At 39.4% G+C, this 22,814-nt stretch overlaps 1 protein-coding gene across 1 annotated transcript; it reads right to left on the reverse strand.

Annotated features, from left to right (window-relative positions):
* Window positions 1–6,080: 6,080 nt before the first annotated feature.
* tm9sf2 (transmembrane 9 superfamily member 2) lies at window positions 6,081–22,604 on the reverse strand. The gene is made up of 17 exons (XM_066661022.1): window positions 22,278–22,604; window positions 19,767–19,834; window positions 16,940–17,033; window positions 16,209–16,336; window positions 15,909–16,038; window positions 15,180–15,304; window positions 14,742–14,853; window positions 13,724–13,803; window positions 13,008–13,116; window positions 11,418–11,550; window positions 10,912–11,031; window positions 10,260–10,317; window positions 9,951–10,110; window positions 9,674–9,825; window positions 8,654–8,765; window positions 7,510–7,681; window positions 6,081–7,416 (listed from the first exon to the last, which is right to left on the reverse strand). The coding sequence occupies exons 1-17, from the start codon at window positions 22,428–22,430 to the stop codon at window positions 7,349–7,351; spliced, it is 1,974 nt and encodes a 657-aa protein (XP_066517119.1). The 5' UTR covers window positions 22,431–22,604; the 3' UTR covers window positions 6,081–7,348.
* Between the last annotated feature and the right edge of the window lie 210 nt (window positions 22,605–22,814).

The raw sequence follows: 22,814 nt of genomic DNA on the forward strand, positions 1-22,814 counted from the left end.
AAGAAGAAACCCGAGACCCCAAACCCGTCAGAACTGATGCAATGTCAGTGAGTTAAAGGCCAGAACTGTCTCTCTCTCTTTAACCTCGTGATTGAATCTTTAAAGCTAAATTTTAAGCTAATATTTATCACATTGGGGGTCCATTCATCCCCCCAATATGTTCATGCCTCGAGGATGTATCACAGGGTGATGCATCTACTGAGTCACTGAGTCATGAAGGACCGTTACACACACACACACACACACACACACACACACTTTAGGAGTAGTCATGGTTGAATGGAGTAATTGATTAAGTTTGCGGGGGCTGTGTGAGGGGGAGCAAGTAGAAGTGAAACAAACTGCATGGGACAGAAACACCTGGCACAGAATGAGAGAGAGAGAGAGAGAGAGAGAGAGAGAGAGAGAGAGAGAATGATGAGATGGGGAAGAGGAAAGAACAGAGGAGATTAAGCAAAGAAAAATATCCAAAGAAATGTACACAAAGGACACAACAAGAGGCAAATGAAAATTTAAAGGGAGAAGAGAGTGATCAAACAAGGCGTGAAAAGGGAGGAAAGGACGGAAGGGAGAAAGAAAAAATGGTGATGAGAGCTACAGTGTAAGGGAAAGAAATGGAGAGTGTGAAAGAGGGTGAAGAGGAAAGATAAAAGACGGAGGAGATGGTGAAAGGATAGAAAGAGAAGGGAAGATAAAAGTGAGAAACAGTTATGTGGAAAGAAAAAAGAAAAGATCGATCTAAGAAAAAATTAGAAAAAAGTAAGAGGCCTTAAGAGTGAAAATTAAAGAAAGAGTGAAAGAAAGGTAGAGAAAATGCAGATGAAGAAGAGTTGAGAGAGTAATTTGAGTTACAGAGAGAGAGAGAGAAGTGAAAAGCTAATGAATGCAGAGCTAAGCTTCCTCCCTCCTAGTGATCTTCTCCATGTGTAACATCCCAACTACTGAGTTTTGGCATATTCTTCAATCAACAACAGCAATAATCCGTCATTCACAACACACACTCAAAATAGCAGCACACGCAGACGCACACTCTTTATCACATTAAATGGATTAAAGATTAAATAAGCTGTTTTCTTCATTTAAGCTCATTCTGAGGGCCCAATGACACTGTGTGGTCAGGACATCATGCGGGAGTTAGAGAATGTGTGTATGTGTGTGTGTGTGTTTAACATACCACTCTGTGGCATTGAGCACAGTGACTTGAGGCTCATGTGCAGCTGCTCCAGACTCTCCCATTCTACAGACAATACTTTTCTATGGAGATTATGCAAGCTCTGTGTGCACAGTCGAACGCCTGCGGTAGCCGTGGGTGCAGTGCAGTCTACGGTCGTTACTCAGCTGATGTTCAAGAACATGGTCATAGAGCTGTGGTGGATCTAACTGTGGTATAACAGACATAAATAGAAGATGCTTTCTTGAGCAGATGTAACTTCTGAACTCGTTCATGAGTGCTTCCACTCATGTCCTCCTCTGTTCTTTCTTTCTTCTTGGAATTTACTCACGCCCTTTGATCCAGGGAAAGTTGTCCACCTCCTTCAAGTGAGCAGTTAAAGAAGAGAATTACGGCACAAGTGACTCAGCTACTGAAAAAAGGAGAGACCTTTCGAACGGATGTTGGCTTTAACATGAATTGCCCTTTGTGCTGATCTAAGGTCAGATTTAAAGACCAAATTAATGATGGGATTCAAGACTTCAGCTGGTCTCAGATCAGAGCTAATTGGATATTCATAATGAATAGGGTGCCAGTCTCATTTCCCAGAACCTGCTGATTCAGACACAATGAGGATGAGTGGTAGGATGAAAATGGAGGGGAAAAAATAGCTTAAATATGCATTCCTGCTAGTCTTAGCGCTTGATTAACAATAACACAGAACAAAGTGAGACACTGAATAATTCATTCATTCATTGTGTGTAAGCGCTTAACCAGTTCAGGGTCTCGGTGAGTCCGGAGCCTACCCGGAATCACTGGGTGCAAGACGGGAAACACACCAAACTCTTCACAGACAGTCACCTAGAATGGGACTCAAACCCACAACCCCAGGAGCTGTGTGACAGACACCTGTTGCGCCACCAGGCTTCCTGCTGCTTTAGCTAGTTTTGGCTTCTCTGCTAAATGACCATGGATTAAACCTGATAATTTTGCTTCATAATGGAATTGGCAATAAAAACCACTAGCGTCTTGCAAGATTTAGAAGCCAGTAGAAGACTTTACAATGGGCTCCGGAGTGGTCACGTTAGCACCCTGGCATCAGGAGATTTTTTTTAAATAGGGGAGTCCTTACAAGCTCTTGATTGGAATTGGCAACGACTAACGATTGGGGAGGGAATGTGGGTTTAAATCCAACAAGCCAAAGAAACATCATATGTGTGTGAAATAAGTCCACTCATCTGTTAAACCATTAGGATCTTTTACACTGTCAAAATAAATCAGCAAAACTAAATACCATTACAGGCTGCAGGACAGCAACAGAGACATGGAATAGGTTTTATGAGATTTTTCAGCAGATTTAGATTATTGTTAAACTTATCAGTAAAACTATCAGCTAGATTTAAATGCAGCTTCAGTGAGTTTTGATAAAATAAGCAAAACACTTATCTAGAAATTATATGTGCAAGTAGTATGTGTAACAGAATTATTCAAGATTCCTTAAACAACACATCCAACAGCTGATTCATTTGATAGTTAGCATATTGTTTAAGCTAGTTTTCAGGTCATTTGTTAGCTAAAGAGTGTTGTATTAGCTGTTGCTATCGTTAGCTGCTGTTGCTATCGTTAGCTGCTGTTGCTATGTATTAGCTGCTATTAGCTAAATGCATCTTTTATTTTGAAAAATGTAAAGTATATTCTCTCCAGTTAGCTTATTGCTACACTCAGAAAGAAAACAGTTTCATCTTTCAAATGGCTCTTAACTGGTTTTGTGTAAATCTGTCTACTGGCTCAAATCTAAATCTTAAATCTGGTTATGTTTTAATATCTGAAAATAGACCCTCAAACAATGTCTGTGTATATAAGCTACATGAAATTATTACTGCAATAATTAGTTCATATTTACAAGCTCACCAATTTAATATCAGCCATTCCCTCACTGTAAACACAGAGCATTTTTAGGAATGTAACATTGTAAGTGGAGACTGCTTTGTGTGTTCAGACTAAAGTTCCTCTGTGTAGAGCAAGCTGAGCTTAGTGAAGGAAGTAGTAAAACTCTTTATTCGCTCTTTTTGGGAAGAAAAAAAAAAGCCACACAAAAGAGTGACTGAAGTTGCCATCTGGAAGGGATAAACAAACAGGACACACACACACACACACACACACTTTTCAGACATGTAGTCAGAGTATTGAGTCAGTGCAGTGCAGTGTTGTAAAGGGAGAGGGGGCTTTTTCTGTGAAGGATCAGCTGAACAATGTGAGATCATTAGAGTTTAGCAGAGAGAACAGCTTCTAATCCCAAAAGCTCTGTAGGTTGTGTGTGTGTGTGTGTGTGTGTGTTCAAAAACTGCCACCGAAATAAATGTTAGTACTATTAATTATGAGCAGTCCTCTTAATCAAGGACAACTGAATTTATATATAAAAAAACCCCCACATAAATAAAGTATAATATTATTTCCTTTACTTTCCAGTGATGAGTTTTTCAGCTACGAATATAATTTTATTTAATGTATACATTGTGTTTAAATGTATGCTTCTCATTTCTAAAGATAAAAATTCTAGCAGAGAATTAGAAAAAAAAAAGATTTTATCTGCTTAACAAAAAAAAAAAAAAAAAAAAAAAAAAAAAAGAGTTTGACGTGTTTTCCCCGTGTCCACTTGGGTTTCCTCCCACAGTCAAAAAACACACGTTGGTAGGTGGATCGGTGACTCAGATGTGCTCCTAGGTGTGAGTGTGAGTGTTTCACCCTGTGAAGACCTGGCGCCCCCTCCAGGGTGTGTTCCCACCTTGAATCCAGTGATTCCAGGTGGAATACAGATCAGAACTGGATAAGCGCTTACAGACAATAAATGAATAAACTTCTGAATTTGATAAAATATACTCCAAATAGGTTTATGGTTTATAGAAAATTCATGTCACACATTTGTTTTTAAAGCATCACACTAAAGTTGAAGATATAAGCATTTTAAAAAATGTTTTCACTAAGGCTACACAAGCACAGATAAGTAATTCCTCATCATCAAACATCATTAGGGAATTGTCAGAAAGTGCAAACAGAAGATTTCAAATGCAATACTATAGAATGCAAAGCAAATATTGTAGGTATTTTATCATCTACCTTAAGATTGTGGAAAAAGTACCAGTCAATGTAGGGTTAGGCTGGACATCATTGTTGAATGTGTATGATCCTCCAGGCTGAGAGTGCTGCCATCTACTGGTAACAACAGCACACATCTAACTCAGAAATCGGTGTCATTTCATTTGTTTTGAGGAAATATTCTATGAATTATGAAGTGTGAGCATACACCATACAGTCAGAGGTTTTGGACACCTGCTCTCCTAACCTTCCTTTGTTATTAAAGGGTATTAACAGGGAGTTTATTTGCTACAGTAACACCCTTTACTATTGGGAAGGCTATAAACTAGATGTTACAACAACGTAATGAGGATTTAATGACATCCAGCTACTAGAACATGTTCCAAAGTTGATTTGTGAGGTTTACAAAGGTTTATTTTGTACCAAAGATAAAAACAAACAAAAAAATGTGTTGGGGTGTAGATGTCGTGGAATTAGCTCAGTGCCCTTTGCTAGCAGCTAAAGAGGAAGTGCCCAGGTAAGTATCATTCCTTCTAACATTAACGGAGATATTCTTATTCTAGGTGTAGTTCTGTAATCTGTAATAACCTCTCTAAACTAAATATACCTGTTTACAGAAGAGCTGGTGGATGAGCAGGTGTTCAGGAACATTTGGGCAGTTAGAGTAAACCTGGCCATGGAAAGCTAAATTAAATTTCATCTGGAGAATCATAAAGAGCTTTGTATGCGTGAGCACGTGTGTTTGTGTTCTGACACCCTGGTGTATGACCCATTTCTGCCAAACTTCCTGCTGCTCTTAGTCCTTCAGCATGATCAACCTGCACGCAACACACACACAGCAGGACCACAGCAGTGCACGTGTGCCTTCTAAAGACATCATTTGGAGTGTTTTTATTTCACTTTCACATCCATTACTTGCACCGAGCTGCATTTACTCAAAAATAAACTAAAGGAAACTAAAGGCCTCTATCTCGATGTGGAAGTCAAGAGATGTGAACAGTCTCCATCAGGCTCAGCAGGGCACACTCAGCAGGGACTGACCACTCTCTGAAATGCCAACCAATAGGACGTGAAGCTTGGTCTTGCTATTTTCTTATATACTGTAAGTACATTCCTACACAAAACTGAACATCCACTTCATCATGAATGAGTCTAAAAGATTACAAACTCAGTAAGTTTTTATACCTCAGAAAAACGTCTTTCTCCTGGAAGGAATTTGCCATATAAAAATATATATAGGTACCCAATCTTTGACCCAAAGCATAATTCGTTAATTCATTTTCTATAACCACTTTACCAGGGTCGTGGTGGGTCAGGATCCCAACTGCAATCACTGGGCGCAGGAACATGCACCCTGGACAGGGCACCAGTTCATCACAGGACACCACACACACACACACACACAACTCCTGCGGAAATTGAATAGGCAGTCCGCCGACATGTGTGTTTTGATTGTGGGAAGAAACCCATTCTTAACAACTTCTCACACTCCTGACACACTTTTTTTTTTTGAGTCTTCAATCTACCTACCACCATGCGTTTTTAGACTATGTGAGGAAACCCACGCAGACACAGGGAGAACACACCACACTCCTCACAGACAGTCACCCGGAGGAAACCCATGCAGACACAGGGAGAACACACCACACTCCTCACAGACAGTCACCCGGAGCAGGACTCGAACCCACAACCTCCAGGACCCTGGAGCCGTGCGACTGCGACACCTACCTGCTGCGTCACTGTGCCGCCCTCCTTTCAAAACCAATTATTTTTAATTTTCTAAAACTCCAAGTATGAGTTAATGAATAAACATTCAAATAATTAAAAAGTCAGGTTTTATTTGGGACATGGAAATACTTTTATTTCTAACATTCATCATTTTCCCCTCGCAATCTCATTATTTCAATCAGTGAAGGAAAAATCCAGGTCATTGGAAATCAAAGCAACATAACTTATACTTGTATATGCTTACATAGTGTGCATATGTACACTGCCCAAAAACAAACAAACAAACAAAACAATCCAAGTATTTTCAGATACAGATAGATTTCTTGTTTTTTTTTTCCCTGTAGAGAAGTGTAAGTCATGGGGAACATAAGCAGTCACTCTGTCCATTTGTATAAAGAATCGAGGATCATCTCCAGAATGTTCATTAACTGTGTTTAACATATTCATACATATGCTCCTAGGGCTCAGAGGAACATTTCACCAAAATGCTTTGCTAACAGTGAATTAAAGCTAGTAGTTGAATCTCTGTTGCAATTAACTTTAATCTACCCTTAGCTGTGCTAGCATTTCACAGTGAACTTACTCCTTTAACCCCTTCATATGATGACGAGGCACAAACAGAGTTTCGAGGCGCACATGAACAGCAAGACAGTACAAACTATAATTAAAACAAAGTAGTAGCTGTTAAATAAAAGTAAGGTTACCCAGCCGGTTAATAACACATGAGCATTACTGAAACTTTACCAATTTTGAGAAGAGAAAACAAAAACAATTCCACCCCATTCATTTAAAACAAAACAACCCCATCCACTCGAAGGGGGGGGGGGAAGAAAAAAAAAAAAAAATACAGAAAAAACCCCCACCTTGAACAAACTACTCACAGCCTTTCTTTTCTATGATGCTTTTTGGACATTTTCAGCTTTTAAGATACAAACAATATAAGATATTTACAAAATCATACTTCGAACACCCCAAGAGTTCAATAATGTGTCAGCTACTTATCTCTAGTCGATGCGCTTAGCAGAAAAATTAATATTTACAAATTTCAATTTCAAATTTTGAAATTTAAATCTTGCGAATGTTTGAGGAGAACATAGTCACTGCAGGTGTGCTCTCTGATGCAACGTGTCGTTATTATACGTGTGCGGTTTTATAAGCATTTGTGTGAGATAACACACAGATAGATAACAAATAGAAACACATTTTTACATACGTGCGCACTCCAATGGAAGCTGAAGATTTGTAGAACCTAGTTTTGAGTCGTTAGTTAGCTGGGGCAACGGGATGTAATTTCAACAGCACTTTTGCCGCTCCACATGGGGCACCTCATAGCGCAGAGGAAAGTCTAGGCTGTGAATAGTTGAGCGTCATTATTCAGTCCACCTTCACCACGCTGTAGATTTTTGTGACAAACCAGAAACAGGCAAAGAATCCAATCGTTCCTAGAAAGAGGGAGAAAAGGGACTTTTAAAACCTTCCTGAATACTGCTGCATCTTTAGACCAATCTATATATAGAGCAGAACCTAACACACACCTGTGAAGAGGAAGAAGATGAGGGCCATGATCATGGTGTAGCCGAAGTAGAGGATGGTGCTGGCCAAGCCTGTGATCTGTAGTTTGGAGAAGAAGTAGTGTACAGCATACACCAGGAAATAAGCTGCCGTGAAACCACTGGTGAGGAATGAGCGCCACTGCCAGTGATAATCCTGATAAACACAAACAACACAGCAATCACAGAGCTGCACAACAAGAGGTCATAGATCAAGAGCACTTCAGCGTATGTCTAGTGGAGGTCAGGTCAGTCTTCAGGTGAGTTACAGGTACAGAATCACTTGTGATGGATTTTTATATACAGGAGGTCCTCGGGTTACGTCAGCCCCGAGTTACTTTGTTTCGTGGTTATGACACATCTCCCATTTACTGTATAAAGCCTTGTTTCGACTTAAGTGGTTTTGCGTCGTAAACGTCGTAACGCAAACTTCATGTGTGGTGTGCGCGGCGGAAGAATACACGGTTACGCGGCTCGGGACTGAGGAGGATAGGTGTTAGGATAGGATAAGTGCTTACAGTATGTTATTTACGTACACCGAAAATCGGTTTACAACACGACGTAGAAACGGATCAACATCGTAAGTTGAGGACCCCCTGTACCCAGTAAAAACTTGTATGATACCATGGCTTCTGAATCATATATTTATGAACTAGATTTTCCATTTATGTCTGAATCTGACACGGGTGACGCCATTCTGGTTGTTCGTCATTCGTGGTGTTAGTGAATTTTCTTTCTATGTGCCCCTGGATGGAGTCACTTTTTCAAATCACTTTCAAGCTGAGGCATCACAGGGGGCTTTTCCTGTGCTACCAATACACGGGGGTCCAGTCCTTTTGCTAAATGACCTGGCTGTGTTTGGTATGACGCACCATCATCTTTAAGGTGGAACACCCACTCCTGATTAATGTACTCTGCAATATATTTTTTTTACAATATCTCAATATTTTCATTTTAAGTTCATAATAGTTTTATACATAATACAGTATATATGTGACAAATTACAGGTCAAAAACCCAACTGTATACCATTATACCAACTTCTTTTCCATGCTTGAAAATGATTTACATCTATTTTAAGATTTGCCAAACTCATTTTTTGTATAACAATAAGGTAGTAGATTTCGAACCTCAGCACACAGGTGGAAGTAGCAGAGCAGAATGGTAGCTTCAGAGCAAGTAATTAATAAAATGATGAAGACGAGGAAGAGGAATCCAAACATGTAGTACATCTGATGGGACCTGAAGAGAGAGAGACACTCAGAGTAAGAAAACAATAGCCATCACAAAGTCTACACATATCTATTTAAAATAGCATAATAGTTGTCCAGACTTCACTGCACATATTTACTAAGGGTGCATCTCAATAAATTAGAATATCATCAAAAAGTTCATTTGAATAATTCAAAAAGTTAAACTCATATTCTTTACAACCATAGTGATCCATTTCAAGCGTAGCTGAAGATTATGGCTTACCGCCAATCAAAAAAGCCCTAAAGATATCTTCTCAGAAAAGTAATATAATCAACAAACACCACCACAATTCACAAGGAGTGGACTGCTGCTGGAGTCAGTGCTTTAGGAGCCACCACCACACAGACGTGTCCAGGACATTCACTACAACTGTAGCATTCCTTGTGTCAAGCCACTCATGACCCAGAGACTACGGCAGAAGCCAAACTGGGCTTCCATAACAGTTCATTAGTGCCACAGGTTGATTCCCTTCATGCCACGCCACATTGATGCAGTAATTCATGCAAGTATTGAGTGCATATACTGTACATACTTTTCAGTAGACATTTTTGAAATTGATCTTATATAATATTCTAATTTTCTGAGATAATGACTTTTGGATTTTCATTGGCTACAAGCCATAATCATCAACATTAAAAGAAATAAATGCTTGAAATAGATCACCCATATATATGAGTCACTTTTTGAAGTGTATTAACTTCAGGATGACATTCTAGTTTATGAGATGCACCTGTATAAAGTTCATAACTTTAAGGCAGTGGCAGGAGAAAGCTTAAGTCCTCTACAAAATGTGTATTCCAAGATCTGAGAGTCTCCCCAGTTTCAAATCTTAGTAACAGTCAACTGTTTTTAAAAAAATAAATACCAGTTAAAGCTGACTTCATGACAAGGCTCACCAGATGCTGTTGAGAATGAAGAAAAGCTGGATGAAAATGCATCCAAACGGCAGGATCCCACCCATTATGATGCCAGGGAGAGGTTTAGTGTAGAAAGACTGTTCAGGAATCTGGCGAGGAATCTGATTGGTGCGTACTGGGTGCTCAATGCCCTGGATCATTAAGAGAAAACGGATATCACAATCACACGCTCACTGCAGACTGTAAGCTCATGAAACCAATAGTGCAACACTAGGCTGGTCTCAGAACTATTCCATTTGACTGAATGAGTACTCACAGCCTTCTTAAAACCAAAGTAAGCTCCAATGAAGGTGAGTGGAACAGAGATGCAGAACCAGAGAGCCAAGATGGCCACCAGAGTGCCGAATGGCATTGCTGCTGATGAACCCTCGCCCCACAGGATCAGATTCATGAGGAAGAAGTCAGCAAAGACGACCCTGAGGGGGAAAACGTTATTTATTACATAAAAAGTTACCGACCCTTATTGGCTTAAAAGACATGTGTTGCCAACATGAACAACTATAAACAGTATCTCACTTTCTGCTGCCTTTGTGAATACATAATCTTGGAATCTCTGAGTACTCACCCAGGGCAAAGGAAAGCCGTCAGCAGCACATTAGTCTTCCACTTCTCCCCTCCAAATGCTGCACAGAGAGAATACACACATCAAACTCAGACTTGGCAGGTTTACAGAAGTTAGTAAGCATGTGTAAGCTGTGATATCTCCAAATTGTCCAGAGGCCCACACTTAAAACCTTCACACTTTAAACTACATAATTATATTTCAAGTTTTATAGCAGTTACGGGGGAAAAAATTAATAAGAGTTAATAAATCGTTCATAGCAGTTGTTGCATAATACTTTCTTGATACTGAACAGTTTATAGTAGTTACTAAATTACTTATAGAAGCTACCTGATAAGTCAGAACATTTACTGAAAAATAAGTCCTAGGATCAATAACTGAATAATACGCCTAGTGTTCAAGGGACTAAAAGGTAAACAACGTACGTGTGCAGGAGAGATTAAACACACAGCTTCAAACTGTAACTTATTATTAAATATTGGCAGACCCAGTGAAGTGAACCTGTGTTCCACTGCTCACACAGAGACCCGTGGAGTGTGTCTGAGGGACCCCTCCTGACACTGATTATGTCTAATCAGGTGCAGAGAGCCCTAACAGAAGTGGACAGATGGAAAGAAGGTCAAAGGTCTGGTGCGTGGAGTATCAGTGCACTTACACTTGTAGAAGCGGGCGGCCACGTAACCTGCTGGAGTTCCCAGCAGCACCCACAACACCACAGCACATGTCATAAGAGCTCCACGATTCGCCGGAGAGAGGAATCCCAGACATGCAAAAACTAGAGACGGAGAGAGAGAGGATAAGATTTCTTGTGTGCGCACACTACTGTGTAATTGTAAACCTGCATATCCTGGTCATGTGACTCAACCGGAACCACTCACTCCACATCATTCTACATATATACCCTTTATCACATCTTTCGTTTTTCTGTTTTATGACTCAATTTTGCCAATACTAATGATAAAAAAAATCTGAGATAATTTTGCATTAAGTAATTCCCCAAAGTATGAGTATCTCATCAAACTGGAATGAGGTCATAGATTTAAGCATCTAACTAATTCTCAAGCTTTGTGTGCATCAAACACTAAAATAAAGCAATAAACGGTTATATGTTTAAACCTCTGTGTGCATCCATGCAAACTTTACATAGGACAAAGCACTTACACAGGGTGACAAAGGTCATAATGAAGATCTGTGTGCCAGAGCCAAGGAACACAGACAGAAGCATGCCTTTGCGGGGAGGACGGAAAACGTCACCATGAACCAGCTTCCAGCCAAATTCCTCCTGAGCGTCCTCCTGGAAAAAAAAAAACATAAAACACAGTTACCACAAACACATGTTAAAGAGTTCAGTAAGTATTAGTTAATTAGCTCATTACGCCTGGTGCTTGAACAGTTCCAGACCTTTTTGTTTATAAATTTGTTAAATGCAGCTTTAAAACAAATATGGCACACATGTAAAAACACATTCATTGTCTGAACTCCCAGTGTTTAAGGGATGAAGGTTTGACCTTTTGTCTGGCTTGTCTCTTATACATACACATAAAAACACACCAAGTGGTTGAGTTGGGGCTGAAATGGTTGGAAGGGCATTTGGTCAAAACTCAGCAAACACTAATGAAGGCTCATTTACATCAAAGAGAGACTGGCAAACTGTCACTGTGCATCTATTTAGGGAATGCTCAGACAGACAGAGAGCGCGAGAGAGCCAGACAGACAGAGAGAGCGAGAGAGAGACAGACAAAGAGAGAGCGCAAGAGAGACAGAGAGAGCGCAAGAGACAGACAGAGAGAGCGAGAGAGACAGACAGACAGACAGAGAGAGCGAGAGAGAGACAGACAGACAGAGAGAGCGAGAGAGAGACAGACAGACAGAGAGAGCGAGAGAGAGACAGACAGACAGAGAGAGCGAGAGAGAGACAGACAGACAGAGAGAGCGAGAGAGAGACAGACAGACAGAGAGAGCGAGAGAGAGACAGACAGACAGAGAGAGCGAGAGAGAGACAGACAGACAGAGAGAGCGAGAGAGACAGACAGAGAGAGCGAGAGAGAGACAGACAGAGAGAGCGAGAGAGAGACAGACAGAGAGAGCGAGAGAGAGACAGACAGAGAGAGCGAGAGAGAGAGACAGAGCAAGAGAGAGAGCGAGCGAGCGAGCCAGACAGAGAGACAGAGTGAGGGAGAGACAGACAGAGCGAGACAGAACCAGAGAGACAGACAGAGCGAGAGAGAGAGATAACTCTTGGCTTACAATAAATATTGCTTTCAGTTACAATAAAAAGTGATGTGATCATCTAAAGGGTTTAATGTGTGTCATATTCATTCATTCATTATCTGTAATTGCTTATCCAGTTCAGGGTCGCAGTGACTACCCCGAATCACTGGACGCAAGGCAGAAACACACCCTGGAGGGGGCGCCAGTGCAACACACACCTACAGACACTTGAGTTGCCAATCCACCTACCCACATGTGTTTTTGGACATGTATAATATTATACAATACAAATAATACTACAATAACAAACACACATTTCAATAAAAGAACACATTGCCAAGTGTTAAGCTAGGGTTAGGTGTGGGGGATATGTCAAAAATGTGTTGTCATGTCATGAAATCATATGATTTAAATAGTTTTAAACACACTTATTGAAAAATTAGGTTGACAAGTGAAGATTGAACCTAAATTAGCCCAATTAATCCACTGAATGCATTTATGGAGTTTGGATTTCATAATACGGTGACGTGCCAGACTCACCACTGAATCCATCTGGTTGTAGCGTGCAATGTCTTTGTGCAAGGTCCTCAGCATGATCATAGCCACCATACCAGACAGGAAAAGTACAATCACCAGGGAGTTCATTATACTGCAACCAAAAAAAAATACCAGGAGTTAAAAAGGGGCAGTGTGTAAAGAAATGTACATGTTTATTCTTAAATAGAAAATGTATTAAATTGTTACTCAAGCCTCTGTGACAGTTAAATATTAATGTAAAGAAACCAATATCAAATCAAAAGTCAGACTTCCCCAATGTCCCTAAATCATCAAAAGGAAGAAACACAGTCAAAATGAAATGAAAATAAAAGAAAAACAAACCAAGACTGATAACGTATCATCTTTATTCTCCTGCTCAGAAATGAGACCCTTGGACTTTTAAACATTTTAACAACGATTACAGTTCCAATAAATTACACCACTTCTACTGTAAATCAAAATTTAATTAACGTAATAGTTACAAGAGCAAAGTTCCCATCTATGTTGGTTAAGGTATGTATATTGTCGCTGTCCAATTAAACACATACATCTCCCAAAATAGTAACTTTACAGGAAAAGGGGAGGGAAAAACCCTTAACTTTCACTGGATGTTTATGTAAAAAGAATTTATTCAAAAAAAAAAAAAAAAAAAAAAAAAAAAAACAGAACAGTTTTTAATCAGACATCGATAATATATATACATGCTTATGTTTGTTTACCTAAACCACTGGATGTTGGTATGAGGCATGGACTCCAAGATATAATCCCAACGTGAGGCCCATCGAATGTTTTGCTCCTCCTGCAAACCAAGCAGAACAATCATAAATACAGTAGTTCACAATCTTTAAGGATTTTTTTCAGTTCAGTTTACACGACTTTCGTTTTTCGTTGGTGTCAGCCAGTAGAGGAGCTCTGGCCGAGTCCCAATGTAGCGCTATACTCCTTACATAGTTCACATCACAGATAATAAAACCAACCGTAATTAGACGACAGGGAAATTGATGCTTATATTCATTCATTCATTATCTGTAACCGCTTATCCAGTTCAGGGTCGCGGTGGGTCCAGAGCCTACGTGGAATCATTGGGCGCAAGGCAGGAATACACCCTGGAGGGGGCGCCAGTCCTTCACAGGGCAACACAGACACACACACACACACATTCACTCACACACACACACACCTACGGACACTTTTGAGTCGCCAATCCACCAACCAACCGGAGCACCCGGAGGAAACCCACGCAGACACAGGGAGAACCCCAACTCCTCAGACAGTCACCCAGAGAGGGAATCAAACCCAAAACCTCCAGGCCCCTGGAGCTGTGTGACTGCGACACTACCTGCTGCGCCACTGTGCCGCCTGATGCTTATAGCTCACTTAAAATTATTTTTGACATACAACCCACCAAGTGAGTGCACAAAACCGACACTGTACCCTACAGTGTAGGTAGATATTTGGGATTAAGCTTTGCTGCGGCATGGAAACCTCTCTCGTTGATCACTTACACACAAGGAGAACTACTTCATTAAACTTTAAGCCAAGTCAGAGGAATAACTAAGGCAGACAGTCACGATAAAACAATATCTTCCCAGAACCGTTTCCACTCTCAGAGCACAGGGACTGCGGGATCAGATTACTTACCCCGTAAACAAGGCGAAAAGAATATTTGGCTTGTGTCTGTAGTCTCTTACACGCAAAAACAACATACAAGGGAAATAAGAGAGAAAGAACACTTACCAAAAACTGCACAGAGTAAGTGTAAGGGATTTGGATTTCCCCCTTGAATTTGTTGTTTAAGCTCATGGGAGGGCCTGTGCAGTCTGGGGCGTCTGGCTTAGGCTGCTTATAACTAACACAGAAAATACCACAAAACTAGCATTAACATTCAAGGGTCATATTGCAGTCATTCAATTACAGAAATGAAGCACAGTACAAATCAACATCTATTGTAAATATACACTTCATTCCCAAAAGAATCTGGTAAACCCTCCTAACCTAGATTTCAGGAGAACTATTGGATAAAAAGGTTTCAAACTTGACATATGATGGACATATCACATATGTATGTATATCAAGCATTGAAATAATTAAATGCGCTGCCAAAGAAAATTGAAATTCCTTTGAAAAACAAGTTCTAATCTGTAGACTATAAAGCAGCATTAAGAGCTTCTTTACCTCTTTGGCTCCAGCTTTGCTGCAACCAGCCGGGCTCCAGCACTCTCATTCTCCACAATGTGGTAAAATATGGTGATGTCCACATGGTTGAAGATGTAGAAGGTGTCCTTATCATTAAAGTCAGACTGCATATATATATAAAAAAAGACGTAATTGACTGTGTTAATTAGATACACTGCTACAAGCGTATGTAGAGGGTACATTGTGTGTAATCATTGAAAAATATCTTGCTAAAAATAAAATAGCAACTAAACTACTAAATGTAAAGTGTAAATGTAAAACAGAACTTGATCAAACAGACAATTGATTTGCAAAAAAGAACAGAATAACAGCATTATTCCACAGCATGTCATCTGCATAACAACTCCATTGGTACCTTTTCCACTAAAACAACTGTACCTACCACGAAAGATAGCTGTTCATGCCATAAAACGCAGTCAATAACATGAACAGCAGACTTTGAAACAGCATTAAGCATTGTGTTTTGTTTGTTTGATGGGACTGAACACAGCTCTGAACCAATTTGCACAAAAATAGAAATGCAAAAGAGCTGGGTAGAGTTGAGTAGTGTAGGTTTCATACAGTTAAATAGCACCATAAGGTACTTTCCTCCAATTAGGACTTTAATATTAAAAGAACAAACAGCTGCAGCATTAGAAGTTACCAATATACATATATCTAACAAAATATAACTGCTAAACAAAACAGTCATATGCCGATGAAACTCACATTGACAACGCAGGCGTCTTTGGGCTTGCCTGAATCTGTGACGTAGCATCCAATGGGGAATCCTGGGTTACAGAACTTCTGATTATCCTCCACATCATAACACCAGGTCACCGGCATGTTATCCACAATCCTACGTTCAGCAGAGAGGGGAGGAAAAAAAAATTATCCATGGTAAAGTTCAGGCAGCCATCTAGTGGTGAATGTGTGTTTTCAAAATGAGGAGAATAAAGCATCAATTCACTACAGCGAAGCAGATAACTTCCCACAACATAAGATGAGGAGAGAGAGGAGTGAACTCACCAGTGGTGCTGATAGTTAAGAAGCATGCCCTTCTTGAGGAAGTCCAGGTTGGCTTTATCTTCCGCCTTTTCAGTGTTGTATGATTTGGTGCACACATGCTTACAGTCCACCTTTTGTTTAAATGCAAACTGAAATAGGAAACAAATGAAGAGCATTAAAAAGAAAGTGAGGGCTCCTCAATCGCCTGGTTGTCTAAACTGTTGCCCCTTTCATCAGGATGTTGGTAGTTTGATCTCTGGTGATGTCTAAGCCTCAGCCGAAGCAAGGCTATTTTTGAGTAACACTATGGCCATGTTTTCCACAACCCAAAGACATTTTTACAGGTTATATTTTCTTTGTGGATCTACACAAATAACATTGCAAACAATAACTGCAGAGGGTTGTACATGTCCATGTTTATCTGTATCTCCTAGAAAACGCAAGTGTTTAGTTCAGGAGTTTGGGGTTGTTTAGTGTATTATCTCCAGTTGTGTAACGTGTGCCTGACACTTTTCCAGTCCCCGTAAAAATCATCAAAATACAGTCATGTAGTGTGAGATACCCAATCTGTTAACAACCTGCCCAGACTTTAAAGTGGTGTAGTGGTGTAGCTCCAAAACTTTAGGTTTGATTTCTTGCATAAATGACATTTGAGTGAAGATATCATTGAAGATACTGCAGTAATTGGTAATAGATGAATTTTGGAACACAGAGTTAATGATTTAAAATATGATCAGAATGGTTTGAGGTACCTTGTATGGTGACGGTTCAATTCTTTCTCCGAAAAGCACTTGGCCCAAGTTTTCCGATGGCCTTTTCTCAGCATCCACAGTGCAGAAATCAAACCTGAATCAGAACAACCAAATTTTAAAGAAGAATATTTTTCATAACAAAAACGAAGATAAAATGAAAGCATCTTATATATATATATATATATATACACATACATACACATTCCAATTAAGGGTCGCGGTGGGTCCAGAGCCTACCTGGAATCATTGGGCGCAAGGCGGGAATACACCCTGGAGGGGGCGCCAGTCCCTCACAGGGCAACACAGACACACACACATTCACTCACACACTCACACACTCACACCTACGGACACTTTTTTGAGTCGCCAATCCACCTGCAACGTGTGTTTTTGGACTGTGGGAGGAAACCGGAGCACCCGGAGGAAACCCACGCGGACACGGGGAGAACACACCAACTCCTCACAGGCAGTCACCCAGAACGGGAATCGAGCCCACAACCTCCAGGTCCCTGGAGCTGTGTGACTGCGACACTACCTGCTGCACAACCGTGCCGACCAAAATTAAGAAATATATCACAATATAAATTTTGGCCATATTGCCCAGCCTTAGTTTAGAGAAGATGGTTCAAATCTAGAGATGGCTTAATAGTACTTTTTTTAAACCCCATGATACCAATACTGAACACTGAGTATAAGCCAATACCCAGAACATATGATATTTTTCACTCTCGTTTTGTGGATAAGCACATCAATAATAAAATAACCTATTAACCTAAACATAAATACAAACATAAAAAAAATTACAATAGATATATAAAAGCAAACTCTTCCTCAATGACTTAATTCTGTAACAGTAATAAACGTGCCCCTTGGTCACATCAGAGAGTACATATTGCGCAATCTGTTCCGGATGTGTGGCCTGTGATAAAATATGTATTACCACTTGCACAGTGAAGAAAAAAAAAACTGAATCAAATTACACAGCCTACAGGCCAAAGGTTACAAGTACAGTTTTCTGCTATAAAATACAATTTATAAATAATACTATAAAATACAAAATAGTTAAAAACACAACAATTTGGCCCACTTTGAAGGCATTCATTAGATCAAGTTGAGTAAACTTTACAATGTGTCATTTCCAGACCTACTGCAAAAATACTGAGTGCATGTTAATAAAAATACTCAGCTGTTCATGGAATAAACTTTCAACGTTTCACTGCTCCGCTAACAGACAATTATCTGTCTATTTTGATTATTTACCTTGATTAGCAAAATCACAATATTTATTTCAAGATGTTAAAGCTATATTTACAGATATACGATATATCGTCCAACTCCAGAGTTATTCCTTTGGAATTTTCATATGGTCCATTCCAGATGCCATTATGTTACACACAGGCTGCAACTGGTCTTAAAGCGCTCTGTGTTAATGCCTGGATAATCACTCCTCAGCAAGACGCCCTACTAATTTTTCTCATTCTGTCCAGGTGGCCTACAGGCAACCAGAAAATATGTTTAATGTCACCAAATTTGTGGCTAATAATTTGTTATATAATATAAAGTACTCTTCAGAAAGTGTATGCTAGCTTAACTTCAGGAAATGGCAGCCTATATAAATACAAACATAATTTTAAAAGTACAAACCATGGAATATAATTCTGTTTGACATGAGTTAGCAGGATGTGACCTGGTGACATTCAGTACCTAGTGAGTCAATATTGATACAATTTAATACCATGATATTTTCCCCAAATATGAGAGGAAGTCAGCAATTAAATTCACTGAACCAAGTTTCTTGAGAGCTGCTACTTTAAATAATGTCTCACAAACTGAGCATAGCTTGTTTAATTTTTTGTTGTCAACAAATATTAAATTTGAAAGCACGTATCTATAAAGGAAATTGTAGTTTTTTTATTTTATTTTATAATCTTATACTCTTCTCTAACATGCTCAGCATATGACCAGGGGTAAACTGTCATGCCCAGTATATGACTATCACAAAGTTAATAAAGTATCATAGCATGCAAATATAGTACTGGGCAAGAAGTGATTTAACAATTATTTATCCAGGCAGTTTATGACATTGTTTTCTAAAAAAGGGGAACAGATCTGTCTGGAGAAAGAGAGGGGGGAGGAGAGGTGAAAAAAACATTGTTTTAAAACAGCTTACAATATATCAACTATTTTCTTTTTTTTAATCAAGTAACTCTTCTTTAAGCATTTGAACACAAATAACAAATAATAGATTTTAAACAATCTGCCCATTCCCCCGAAACATTGCAAAACAGTACATTTCAAAACCCATTTCTGAAATCAAACAATGAAAACACTGCTTGAGATTATGAATTATACACTTCTGTATTTTGTAATAAATATCTCAAATGGTCACTGCAGTGAATCACTAGTTAGTGAATATATACTATATGACTCATGACTATAAAACCACCTGCACATCCTCCCAATCTTATTCTCCAATTTCTTCTCTTTCTCATTCTACTACTCCCTCACTCTTCCGGTTTGTTATTACAACATGTGGCACACTAGAATACAAGTGCAACAATTAGCTGAAACGTGAAGGGCCAACCTATCAGGAAGCTCAGGAAAAACTAGCTGGACAGCTCCATCTATAGCTCTATAGGAACCTTTATTGTTACACAGATGAAAGATAGGTGAAAGACAATCATTACATTTACTATGAAAAGCAAACTCAGACTTGCTTCACAAGTAAATGGAGCAAAGCAAAGTAATAGTACAAAAATAAAAGTTGGCTATTAACATTTAAAAGTGGTTTGGAATTTCACAAAAATGTCAAGAATGGTTTACTTACGCAGTGTATTCATAGGGCAATACAGATTCCACGGAATCCAATCTATTCACAAACAGCTCAATTTTGTCCTGTGAATGAAGAGCAACAATAAAGTTAAACAAAGGAGTATTCACAACGCCCAAAATATCCAGACGACCAGGTTGTGTTAAAGGTTTAATGGCAACATAGTGTCAATCACTGATAAAGGTGCTATGAGCTCTCAACCGGAAGAGCACACACATAAAGCAATGTTTAACCATTGGTTAATGTCTGTCTTATTAACACTGTATAAAGAGAAGAAGAAGAGAATGTAAAACTTTTGGAGCAATTCTATTGGTCCATTCATTATGAAATTTTCACACAAAGTGAATGATGGCTGCTGTGTTCAAAATATGTAGTAAACTAAAAAAAAAATACAAAAATAAAGGCACACGAGATTTCTTTGGACAGAGATTTTATTTTGATTTACTAGGATCACATTTACATTGTCTCAAATATGTTGCAAAAACATCCTAAGCCAGTCAAAGTCCCCTTAAACTTTGACTGATTTGCACTATCCTTACAAACTTCAAATGATAATACTTACTAAATCACATTCATTTCCGAGCCCTCTGGATTTTCGTCTCTTGTACTACTTTGCTGTCACTCACATACCACACTTTGGAGTTTAAAGTATTTCGATTATGACCAAAGAATCTTAATAGTGAAGAACAGAATAAAAGAAAAACTTCACTCCCTACGTCGATAGACTCTGAATGTAAAAAGACGTTCCACAGCAGTTCTTTAATTTAATTTACTAACATATCATAACTGACCAAGGTATTTTTTGCCTTTCTCTAAGTAAATCCTATTTCATTCCACTGTAGGTACAGTTTACTGATTTTTTCTGGTACTGCTGATTTCCGTTTTACCTACTATTCAGGTAGACAATTTCTGTGTACTTAAGTAAATCTCCAAGGTGCTGCGTCCAAAACACACCTGAATGACTTCTTTCATACATGTACGTTGTCATACGGAAATACTAAGAAAATGTACAAACCCACAAATATAATCCTTGAGGACATGTAATTAGTAAATGTAATTGGTTATTAGTCACAAATGTCTAAACTCAACAGGGCAAAATCTTACACACCCACCCAAAAAAAAATCCTTTTTCACAGTATTATTTATCTACAAAAGAAGTGTTTATTCTTCTCAAGTCCAGAGCATTCTTACTGACTCAATGCTGTATGCCTGCTGTGAAGACTGCATTTATAGACTGTGGTCTAAAACACTGAAGTACTTGTCTGCCTTCATGGCCAACTTAAAAATAAATAAACAATAAAAAAAAAAACAGTTTATGCTAAGAGTAATTCACCATTACTTCAAATTTAAAATGCATTGATTATGATTAAAGCTCACAACTTCATTATCACATCTGTGTGGTGCTCTTTATAAGCTATAATGAGTGAAATAAACAGTCATTGGTTGAGCACTAGAGCCATGAAATTCAAATGGGCAGTTGGGACAGCCAGGGTTTTGTTACTTCATAACCCGATGCAACCAAACCCACTAACTTGTGGGGCAGGCATTTTCCATCATCGCAGGTATATTCATAGACTCGTGTATTGAACAAAGGCAGATGCAGAGTTTAGAGTTAAGCTTAAGTTATAATTTATATTGCAGCAAAAAAAAACAAAAAAAACACTGGCATCCCCAACTGCTGGTCATTTTGGGGGCGTGTTGCTAAACATGCCAGCCACCCGCTTTATACGATAAATTTACAATATGGCTCTGATTGGCTGCTGTCTGGTAAAAAACACACTCAACTTTTCATAACTTCCTCTGCCTGTTTCCCCCCAGTCTCTGTGTAAACTGCTGTCTCTGGCTATAGTAAGGAATGAGACAATGTAAATGGAATTACATCTAAGCAACTTTGATTTACTAATACATTTGTATATTCAGTATTATGTGGGATAAAGACAGAGAGATTAATAGATGGATAGATATAGACAGCAAACGGTTTATGAAATTTTTGATTAGTTTTGTCTAGTAGGCCCCTAAAGACCAGTATTTTAAAGGCCACAATAAGAACATGTACAGGGAAATCCTATATATCAGAATATCAGGAAAGATATCTTTAGAGCTTTAGGTTATAAATAACTATTAAGATGTGAGCTATATTTCAGTCCATAACCAAATATTAGACAGGAAGAAGTAACTAAACAAAACAGGAGAAATAACAGAAAACAGGGGGCGCCCAGTTGTAGCTGAGGACGAGGAAACGGACAGAGGAGGTCTTTGAACTATATTAAGTTGCATATTTTAAGCATTACGAGACATTTTTTGTGTTTTATATGGGTTTGGGACTGAAATGTGGGGTTTATCGTCGTTGAAGCTTCAACGGCTGCTTTTTGACGTCATCTGAGTAGCGCTCGCGAGTGCTAACGGGAGGCTCCGCAACGGAACACAGTTGGAAACAGACAAGAGAGAGAGACGAGGACAGGGACAGGTTCAGGACATGTAAAGACTTCAGACGCAGTCTGTGTTTACCTGACACTCGGCCCCCTCTCCCTCGGCGGGCTTTTCACAGAAGCTGACGGGCGCTAGACCCGGAAGGTAGAAGGCAACAACCCGCTGCACCGTGAGAGTCTCAGCGAGAACAAGCAGAAACAGCGCGGCGGGGGCGCGCGGAAAGACGGCCATCGTGCCTCAGTCAACCACCTAACGCTTTCTTCAGCAGATACCCGGCCTCACATGCGGAGAAAAACGTCTTGTATCTCTCAGAAACTGCGCATTTAGAGTGAAGAGAGACGGAAAATGAGCGCAGGACACAGCCGCTTCTGCCTCACAGACACGTCACCGCTCCACAGCGGACACAGAAACCAGCAGCAGAGTACACCCCTCCTTCCAAAATAAAAGTCCTCTCACTTTCTCTGATTCCAAGGATTGGCGATATGGTTAAAATAGATCATATTACGTTGCCAATCCTGGTTTTTCCACTTGAAAAACAGCCAATTTGTAATTCATAGTACTGTGAGAGCTTATACTTAATGTGAAAGGATCAGATCCCGTTAATACCAAACATCT

This window comes from Hoplias malabaricus, chromosome 2, assembly GCF_029633855.1.
Source record: "Hoplias malabaricus isolate fHopMal1 chromosome 2, fHopMal1.hap1, whole genome shotgun sequence".
NCBI lineage: Eukaryota > Metazoa > Chordata > Actinopteri > Characiformes > Erythrinidae > Hoplias > Hoplias malabaricus.